Source organism: Motacilla alba, chromosome 2 (assembly GCF_015832195.1).
Source record: "Motacilla alba alba isolate MOTALB_02 chromosome 2, Motacilla_alba_V1.0_pri, whole genome shotgun sequence".
Lineage (NCBI taxonomy): Eukaryota > Metazoa > Chordata > Aves > Passeriformes > Motacillidae > Motacilla > Motacilla alba.
The window spans coordinates 151,016,482-151,026,406 of record NC_052017.1 but is presented as its reverse complement, the minus strand read 5'-3'; the positions used below and the strand labels follow the sequence as shown (position 1 = coordinate 151,026,406).

At 52.2% G+C, this 9,925-nt stretch overlaps 1 protein-coding gene across 1 annotated transcript; it reads right to left on the bottom strand.

The window, feature by feature from the left end:
- Positions 1-874: 874 nt before the first annotated feature.
- On the bottom strand, positions 875-9,853 carry LOC119697161 (leucine-rich repeat-containing protein 14-like). The gene is made up of 4 exons (XM_038127456.1): positions 9,807-9,853; positions 7,685-8,114; positions 5,612-6,250; positions 875-3,071 (listed from the first exon to the last, which is right to left on the bottom strand). The coding sequence occupies exons 2-4, from the start codon at positions 8,056-8,058 to the stop codon at positions 2,498-2,500; spliced, it is 1,587 nt and encodes a 528-aa protein (XP_037983384.1). The 5' UTR covers positions 8,059-8,114; positions 9,807-9,853; the 3' UTR covers positions 875-2,497.
- Positions 9,854-9,925: the final 72 nt, after the last annotated feature.

Below are 9,925 nucleotides of genomic sequence, written 5' to 3'. Positions count from 1 at the left end.
CTAAAATGAAGTTGAAAACCGCCAGAGTGAGGGGGGGAAATGCGGGGATAAAGTAAAAAAAGGCAAATTTAGGTGGAAGGAAATCGAAATAAGGGAGAAAGCACTGGAATGAGCGGGAAAATAATGGGATGAGGGGGGAAAACAGCAAAATGAGCTGGAAAAGCAGCAAAATGAGGTGGAAAACGGAGAAATGAGTTGGGAAACCACTCGGATGAGGGGGGGAAATACAAAACCGAGGCTGGAAACCACCAGGATGAGGGAAAAACACTGGGAAAAGGCGGAAAAATACTGGGATGAGGCAAAACCCGCCAAAATGAGGTAGAATAACACTGATATAAAGTGGAAAAAAACCCTGGAACGAGGTGGAAAACCACCAAAAAAAAGGTGGAAAACCACCAAAATGAGGCGGGAATGAAGGAAATAATGGAGGATTCTTGGATCAGGATAAGGATCGGGAGAGATCCCTCAGGAAATCCCGTCTGGGAACGACCGACTCGGGATCTGGAATAGGATGAGTTTATTTCCAAGAGAATCAGAGCAGGAAAACAAGACCCCAAATCCAACTTTTCCCTCCCCCAATTCCCTCGTTCCCGGCTTTCCCTCAATCCCTGTGGCAGCGCTGGAGGCCATGCCAGGGGAGTTTTCCATGGATTTCTCCAAGGTGAATCCATCCCACAGTGAGTTTTCCATGGATTTCTCAGCTATGGGAAAGATTTTCCCATGGATTTCTCCAAGGTGAATCCATCCCACAGCGAGTTTTCCATGGATTTCTCAGCTATGGGAGTTCTCCATGGAGTTCTTCAAGGTGAATCCATCCCACAGCGAGTTTTCCATGGATTTCTCAGCTATGGGAGTTCTCCATGGAGTTCTTCAAGGTGAATCCATCCCACAGCGAGTTTTCCATGGATTTCTCAGCTATGGGAGTTCTCCATGGAGTTCTTCAAGGTGAATCCATCCCACAGCGAGTTTTCCATGGATTTCTCAGCTATGGGAAAGAGTTTTCCATGGATTTCTCCAAGGTGAATCCATCCCACAACGAGTTTTCCATGGATTTCTCAGCTATGGGAAAGAGTTTTCCATGGATTTCTCCAAAGTGAATCCATTCCACAGCGAGTTTTCCATGGATTTCTCAGCTATGGGAAAGAGTTCTCCATGGATTTCTCCAAGGTGAATCCATCCCACAGCGAGTTTTCCATGGATTTCTCGGCTATGGGAAAGAGTTTTCCATGGATTTCTCCAAGGTGAATCCATCCCACAGCGAGTTTTCCATGGATTTCTCAGCTATGGGAAAGAGTTTTTCATGGATTTCTCCAAGGTGAATCCATCCCACAGCGAGTTTTCCATGGATTTCTCAGCTATGGGAGTTTTCCATGGATTTCTCCAAGGTGAATCCATCCCACAGCGAGTTTTCCATGGATTTCTCAGCTATGGGAGTTCTCCATGGAGTTCTCCAAGGTGAATCCATCCCACAGCGAGTTTTCCATGGATTTCTCGGCTATGGGAAAGAGTTTTCCATGGAGTTCTCCAAGGTGAATCCATCCCACGGCCAGTTTTCCATGGATTTCCCCGTGAATCCATCCCAAGGTAAGTTTTCCATGCATTTTCTAACGTGAATCCATCCCACGGCAAGAGTTTTCCATGGATTTCTCCAAGGCGTCGCTCCCACGGAAGACAATTCCTCGCGGATTTTTCCAAGGGGTCAATCCTTCGGGAATATCCTGCTCCAAAGGTTTTATCCTCCATGGGATTCCTCCCAGGAATCTGCTCCTTTTTCCACGGATCTGCAGCTCCCTGCCAAGATCCGGCTCCGGGATGAGCTTCCCGTTGGACGCGCCACGGAATTTTGGGAATTTCCACCTCCAGCACCATGGAACCGTCCGCGGAGTCGCTCCTTTGCAAAATTCCCGCTCCGGAATTCCATCTGTGCCTGGATTGGTTTCTTCCAACTTAATTCTTACTCCAGAGGCGTCGCCGCCGTTCCCAACGGGATCGGCCGGACACGGGAGAAGCTTCCGGAAGCTTCCCACGGAATCCAGCCGCGGAGAATTTGGCCATGCAAAGCCAATCCTGATGGAAAAACACTGGGATGGGCTGGAAAAAAAATGAAATGGGAGGAAAAACACCGGGATGAGGTGGAAAAATAATGAAATTGAAGGAAAAATACCGGGATGAGGCGGAAAAATACCGGGACGAGGGGGAAAATATCGGGATGAGGGGAAAACTATCGGGATGAGGAGAAAACTATCGGGGATGGGGAGGAAAAAACTCAAACTGTGGCGGAAAAGCTATGAAATCAGGGGAAAAACTTGGAATGGGGAGGAAAAAAAGCGGGATGAACTGGAAAAATACGGAGAACAGGTGGAAAAGCACCGAGATAAAGGGAAAAAAAACCACTGGAATGAGGCGGAAAAGCACCGGGATGCGGCGGAAAACGCCCGGATTTTGGGAAGGAGGCGGCGGCGCTTTTCTGCCGTGGAGGCTCCGAGCTTTTCCCGAATCACAAGGAGAAGTAGTCCAGGGTTCCGTGGCCGTAGGGATTATAAGTCCAGACGAGGTCGGTTCTCCCGGAATTCGCCAGCAGCTGGGAAATCTCCGCGGTGGCCGCCGCCAAACGTTCGCCGTCCATGGGCTCCTCGTAAATCCGTCGGGATCCCGGGACTCGGCGCGGCGGCTCCGGCTTGTAGCAATCCACGGGGAAGGGATACACCACCAGGTGGAGGTCGGGCAGCTCCAAGGTTTTCTGGAGCAGATCCTTGAGCGCGGCCGTGGACAGGGAATTGCCGTAGAGTCCCAGGAAGCGCAGGCGGGAGCAGCGCCGCAGCGTGGGCAGCAGCGCGTCCAGGTGGGAGTCGGCCATGCGGCATTCCATGAGATCCAGGTGCAGCAGCGAGGCCGAGGTTTCCTCCAGGAGCAGCCGGAGCGGCTCCAGGAGGCCTTGGGAGAAGTCGTGGCCGCTCAGATCCAACCTTTTGAGGGCCGGAGCGTGGAAGCTTTGGGAGAGGAAGGCGAGGTCGGCGGGAACCAGGGAGCAGAAGGCCAATTCCAAGCTTTCCAACGGAGCCTGGAGGTCGCTGGCGGGAGGGAAAAGGGAGAGGTGAGGCCCCGGGGAGGGTTTGTTGGGATTGGTGGGGGAAGTGTGGGGAACGAGAGCCGGGATTGCATCCCTGGGATCATGGGATGGCTGAGGGTGGGAAAGGTCTCCAAGAACATCAAGGTCAAGGTTTGAGGATCATGGAATGATGGGATCATGGAATTGAGGAATTGTGGAATTTTGGAATGACTGAGGTCGGGAAGGAGCTCCAAGAACATCAAGTTTGACCTGTGAAAATCCTGGGATTTTGGAATGATGGGATCGTGGAATTCCGGAATGGCTGAGGGTGGGAAAGGTCCCCAAGAACATCAAGGTCAAGGTTTGAGGATCATGGAATGACGGGCTCATGGAACTGTGGAATCAAATTGTGTAACTTTGGAATGACTGAGGTCAGGAAAGAGCTCCCAGAACATCAAGGTCAAGGTTGGAGAATCATGGAATGATGGGATCAACTTATGGAATGACTGAGGTCGGGAAAGAGCTCCAAGACCATCAAGTTCAAGTTTTGAGAATCATGGAATGATGGGATGGTGGGGTCATGGAACTGTGGAATTAAATAAAGGAATCACGGAATCGCTGAGGTCGGGAAAGGTCTCCAAGAACATCGAGTTTGACCTCTGAAAATCCTGGGGTTTTGGAATGATGGGGTCATGGAGTTACGGAATGGCTGAGGTTGGGAAAGGTCTCCAAGAACATCAAGTTCAAGGTTTGAGAATCATGGAATGATGGGATCACAGAGCCATGGATTTATGGAATGACTGAAGTTGAGAAAGATCTCCAAGAACATCAAGTTTAACCTTTAAAACTCCTGGGATTTTGGAATTATGGGGTCAGGGAATCAGGGAATTGTGGAATCACTGATGTTGGGAAAGATCTTCGAGACCATCAAGGTCAAGGTTTGAGAATCATGGAATTATGGGAGGACAGAGCCATGGAAATGTGGAATGGCTGAAGTTGGGAAAGGTCTCTAAGATCATCAAAATCAAGGTTTGAGAATCATGGAATGATGGGAACATGGAATTGTGGAATCGAATTGAGGAATTTTGGAATGACTGAGGTCGGGAAAGAGCTCCCAGAACATCGAGTTTGACCTGTGAAAATCCTGGGATTTTCAGATTATGGAATCACAGGATCATGGAATGGCTGAGACTGGGGAAAGGTCTCCAAGAACAACAAGTTCGACATTTGAGGATCATGGAGTTATGGAATTGTGGATCCATGAGATTATGATGTCATGGAATTACGTGGCCATGGAATCATGGAATGGCTGAGATTGGGGAAAATCCCCAAGACCATCCAGCTGTATCTTTGAGAATCACGGAGTTATGGGGTCATGGAGCCAGGGAATTGTGGAATTGTGGAGTTATGGGGTCAGGAGCCAGGGAATTGTGGAATTGTGGAGTTATGGGGTCATGGAGCCAGGGAATTGTGGAATTGTGGAGTTATGGGGTCATGGAGCCAGGGAATTGTGGAATTGTGGAGTTATGGGGTCTTGGGATCATGGAGCTATGGAATTATGGAATCATGCGATATCAGGATTCTGGGATCAGGGAGTGATGAAATTACGGGATCATGGAGTTACGGCGTCGTGGAGCCACTGAAGTTGGAAAAGGCTTCAAGTACATCAAATCCAACCTTTGGGAATCCTGGAGTCAAGGAATTATGGGATCGTGGAGTTGCAAAATCATAGAGTTGTGGAATCATGGAGTCATGGACTATTGGGATAATGGGATCATGGGAACCTGGGATCTTTGAGGTTGGAAACGATCTCCAAGACCATCAAACCCAAACCTTGGGAATCGGGGAACAGGGAATTATGGGATCACGAAATTATGGGATGACGGAATCATGGAGTTGTATACTATCAAGACAACGGAACCATGGGATTATGGGAACATTGGGATAAGGAATTCCTGAAATCAACGGATCATTCAGGCTGGAAAAGATGCTCAAGACCATCAAGCCCAACCTTTGGGAATCTTGAAATCATGGAATTATGGGATCTTGAATTTATGGGATGATGGAATCATTGAGCCGTAAAATATTGGGATGATGGGATCGTGGGAAAGTTGGGATAATGAAACAGTGGCATTATGGGATCGCTGAGGTTGGAAAACACCTCCAAGACTGTCGAGTTCAGCCTTTGAGAATCTTGGAATCACAGAATTCTGGGATCATGGAATTCTGGGATCGTGGAATCACTGAACCATGAAGTACTGGGGTAACAGAATCATGGGAACATGGGAGTATTGGGATAATGAAATCATGGAACCGAGACCATCGAGAGCAACCTTTGGGAATGCTGGAACCAAGGAATTCTAGAATCTCGGAATGATGGGACAATGGAATCACTGAGTCACGAGCTATCGGGATAACGGAATCATGGGAACATCGGGATGATGAAATCCTGGAACCACAGGACCACCCAGGCTGGAAAAGACCCCCAAGATCCCCAACCCTCGGGAATCCCCCGGGAGCGCGGGGAGGGCCCGGCCGGGCCCCGCCGCGTGGGGAACTCACCAGAGGATCTGGCGCAGATTCCCGGAGAGCCGGGAGGATCCCAGGTTGAGCTCGCGGAGGCTGGGCAGCATTCCCAGCTGCCCGGCCAGGCAGCGGATTCCGATGGCCGATTCCGGCGTCGGGCGCCGCACGTCCACGTTGCTGTACTGGAGCTTGAGGCTGCGCAGCTCCGGGAAGCGCGAGAGGTGCGGCAGGATCACCGAGAGCCCGGTCAATCCCAAATTCCGGAAGCGCAGATCCACCCTCCGCACGCAGGAAGGATCCAGAGTTTCCAGCAGGCTGACGATTCCGGCCAGGGAGAGCTTTTCCGCTTGGAATTCTCGGCACTTGAGGCGCAGCGGGCCGGCGGCTCCGGTCTGGAGCGCGTCGCGCAGGATCCCGTAGGACGTTCCGTTGACGAACAGGTCGGCGTGGACGTCCACGCCCGGGGGCTGCGGAGCGGCCGCGGCCGTGGCGGCTCCGGAGCGGCCTTTGTGCCGCTTGGATCCGCGCCTCTGGAATTCCCGCTGGTGCTTGGACACCTCCACGCAAGCCTTGGCCAAAGCCACCGTGCCGGACCAGACGCTCATCCCGTCCGGAGCGCGGCCAGCTGGATCATCTGGAACTCCCGTCACGTCCAGCACGCGCAGGCGGCACCCGCTGGAAAAACGGGAACAAACCATCAAAAACGGGAAGAAACCATTAAAAACGGGAAGAAATCATTAAAAACGGGAGGAAACCATCAAAAAGAGGAAGGAACCGTCAAAAACAGGAGGAAACCATCAAAAACAGGAGAAAATCTTTAAAAACGGGTACAGACCATCAAAAATGGGAATAATCCATGAAAAATGTGAGGGAACAAAATGGGAAGAAACCATCAAAAACGGGAAAGAAGCATCAAAAGCAAGAAGAAACCATCAAAAATGGAAGGAAACAAAATGGGAAGGAACCATCAAAAACAGGAAGGAACCATCAAAAATGGGAGGAACCATCAAAAACGGGAACATCAAGAACAAGAAGAAACCATCAAAAACCAAGAACAAACCATCAAAAACGGGAGGAAAAAAACCAGGAAGAAACCATCAAAAATGGGAGAAAATCATCAAAAATGGGAAGGAGCTCTCAAAAGTAGAAGGAAACAAAACGAGAAGAAAGTATCAAAAATGGCAAGAAACCATCAAAAACAGGAAGAAAACATAGAAAACAGGAGGAAACCATCAAAAACGGGAGGAAACCATCAAGAACAAGAAACCATCAAAATTGGCAAGAAACCGTCAAACACAGGAAGGAACCATCAAAAATGGGAGGAAACCATCAGAAACGGGAAGAAACCATGAAAAACGAGAAGAAACAAAATGAGAAGGAACCATCAAAAACAGGAAGAAACCATCAAAAATGGCAAGAAATAAAACGGGAAGAAATCATTAAAAACCAGGAAGGAAATATAAAAAATGTGCAGAAACAAAACAGGAACAAAGCATCAAAAATGGGAAGGAACCATCAAAAATGGGAGGAAACCATCAAAAACGTAAAGGAACCATCAGAAATGGGAGGAAACCATCAAAAAGGGAAGGAACCATCAAAAATGGGTGGAAGCCATCAAAAATGAGAGGAACCGTCAAAAACGGGAAGGAACCATCAGAAACAGAAGGAAACCATCAAAAATGGCAAGAAATAAAACGGGAAGAAACCATCAAAAACCAGGAAGGAAATATCGAAAATGGGTGGAAACAAAACAGGAACAAAGCATCAAAAATGGGAAGGAACCATCAAAAATGGGAGGAAACCATCAAAAATGGGAGGAAACCATCAAAAACGAGAAGGAACCATCAAAAATGGGTGGAAGCCATCAAAAATGGGAGGAACCATCAAAAACGTGAAGGAACCATCAGATATGGAAGGAAACCATCAAAAATGGGTGGAAGCCATCAAAAATGGGAAGGAAACCCTCAAAAACGGGAGGAGAGCATCAAAAACGGGAGGAAACCATCAAAAACGGGAAGGAACCATGGAAACCAAGAGGGAGCCACGAGAAGGGATGGAGGAACCGTAGGAACGGAGGTGGTGACCGTCCCAAAGCCGCCCAGAACCCACCTGGCGTCGCGTCCGGGCTCTTCCAGCTGCCGCCGGAGCTGCGCCACCACGGCCAGGATGACGGCCTGGACGCAGAGCTTGCAGGGATGGTCGCGGAGCAGCTCCCGGCGCCCCACGAGCCGCTGGAAGTTGAGCACCGGGAAAGGCCAAGCGGCCACCAAATCCCGCAGGACCAGGGGTCTTCCATCCAGGAACGCCGCTTGGAAGAGGATGGGGTAGAGGTGGGCGGGGAGGGCGGGCAGGATGGGCAGGGGGTGGTGGGCGACGATGCGGCGGGCGCAGAGGAAGAGGAGGGAATCCGAGTATCCCGGCGGGAGTTGGCGCTTGGGGATGCACGGCGGGATTTGGGTGGAGCGGCTGCGCGACGGAGCCATGGCGGCGAGTCGGGGAACGTTCCGGAATTCCGGGGGTTTCCCGCCGCCGCCGCCAGCTGTGGGAGAAACGGGGTGGGGGATGGGTGAGTGGAGAGTCCCTAAAAATGGGGGCCTGGAGCATCCTCAAGTGAGGCACCCAGGGATCCCCCTAACCCCAAAATCACTCCAGGGACCCCTAAACACATCCAGACACCCCTAAATCAATCCAGGGATCCCCAAACCTGGCCCAAGGACCCCAAACCGGTCCAGGGATGTCAAAACTGGTTTGGAGACCCCTAAACCAGTTTGGGGGCCCCTAAACCACTCCAGGGACCAGTCCAGGGACCCCACAAACCAGTCCAGGGACCCTAAACCAGTTGAGGGACCCCAAAACCAGTTTGGGGACCCCAAAACCAGTTCAGGGATCCCAGACCAGTCCAGGGACACCCCAAACCAGCCCAGAGATCCCAAAGACCTCCCCAAAGCAGTCCAAGGACCCCAAAACCAATTTGGAGACCCCTTAACCAGTTCAGAAAGGCCGAAATCAATCCAGGGATCCCCAAATCCGGCCCAGGAACCCCAAAACCAGTCCAGGGACGCCAACGCTGCTCCAGAGACCCCACAAACCAGTCCAGGGACCCCTAAACACATCCAGACACCCCTAAATCAATCCAGGGATCCCCAAACCTGGCCCAAGGACCCCAAACCGGTCCAGGGATGCCCAAACTGGTTTGGAAACCCCTAAACCAGTTTGGGGACCCCTAAACCACTCCAGGGACCCCAGAACCAGTCCAGAGACCCCGCAAACCAGTCCAGGGACCCTAAACCAGCCCAGTAATCACAAACCAGTTGAGGGACCCCAAAACCAGTTTGGGGACCCCAAAACTAGTCCAGAAACCCCTAAACCAGTCCAGGGATCCCCAAACCCGGCCCAGGGACTCCAAAACCAGTGCAGGGACCCCAAAGCCGCTCCAGAGACCCCACAAACCAGTCCAGGGACCCCACAAACCAGTCCGGGGACCCCACAAACCAGTTTGGGGACCCCTAAACCAGTCCAGGGACCCCGAAACCAGTCCGGGGACCACTAAACCAGTTGGGGGACCCCAAAACCAGTCCAGGGACCCCCTAAATATGTTCAGCAATCCCTAAAATCAGTCCAGGGATCCCCCAAATCAGTCCAGGGACCCCCAAACCAGTCCAGAGATCCCAGGCAAGTCCAGGGACCCCCAAACCCAGTCCAGGGACACCAAAACCACTCTAGGGAACCCAGACCAGTCCAGGAACCCCAAAACCAGTCCAGGATCCCCTAAACCACTCCAGGGACCCCCCCCACCTCCCCCCAGATGAGCCCCAGGACCCCCAAACCTTTCACGGGACTCCCCAAATCCCCCTAACCCAGCCCAGGGACCTCTCCCCGCCCCCCCAAAACCCACCCCAAGGATGCCCTAAAACCAGACCGAGGAACCCCAAAATCCAACCGTCCCCTCTTCAGCCCCACCACCTCCCCTGGGGACTCCCCCAGCCCCCCCAAATTCCCTCAGGGACCCCCCCTGGACCCCCAATCCAGCCCGTCCCACCCACAGGGTCCTTCCCATCCTTCGCAAACCAGCTCGGGACCCCTCCCTAACCCCCTTAAACCCCCCCCAAGGAGCTCCCCCAGACCCCCTAAACTCCCACAGGGTCCCCCCAATCTCCTGAGCCCCCCCGGGGACCCTCCGAACCCCCAAACCCGCCCCGGCGCCCCCCCCAACATGGCGTCCCCCACTCACCGCCTGCCCGCAGCCCCCACCCGCCCCTGCCCGTACGGAAGATCCGCCTCCCGGTCTGCGCGCTGCGTTGGCCAATCAGCGAGCGAGATCCACCCTAGGGGCGGAGCCCTGCAGTGTTA

Bases quoted from the DNA above. Each gene is read 5' to 3' on its own strand.
- LOC119697161 (XM_038127456.1), bottom strand. From the start codon at position 8,058: ATGGCTCCGTCGCGCAGCCGCTCCACCCAAATCCCGCCGTGCATCCCC. The intron at 6,251-7,684 runs GTGGGTTCTGGG...CCGTTTTTCCAG, and splicing joins GAGCCCGGACGCGACGCCAG to CGGGTGCCGCCTGCGCGTGC. The intron at 3,072-5,611 runs GTGAGTTCCCCA...CCCTCCCGCCAG, and splicing joins AATCTGCGCCAGATCCTCTG to CGACCTCCAGGCTCCGTTGG.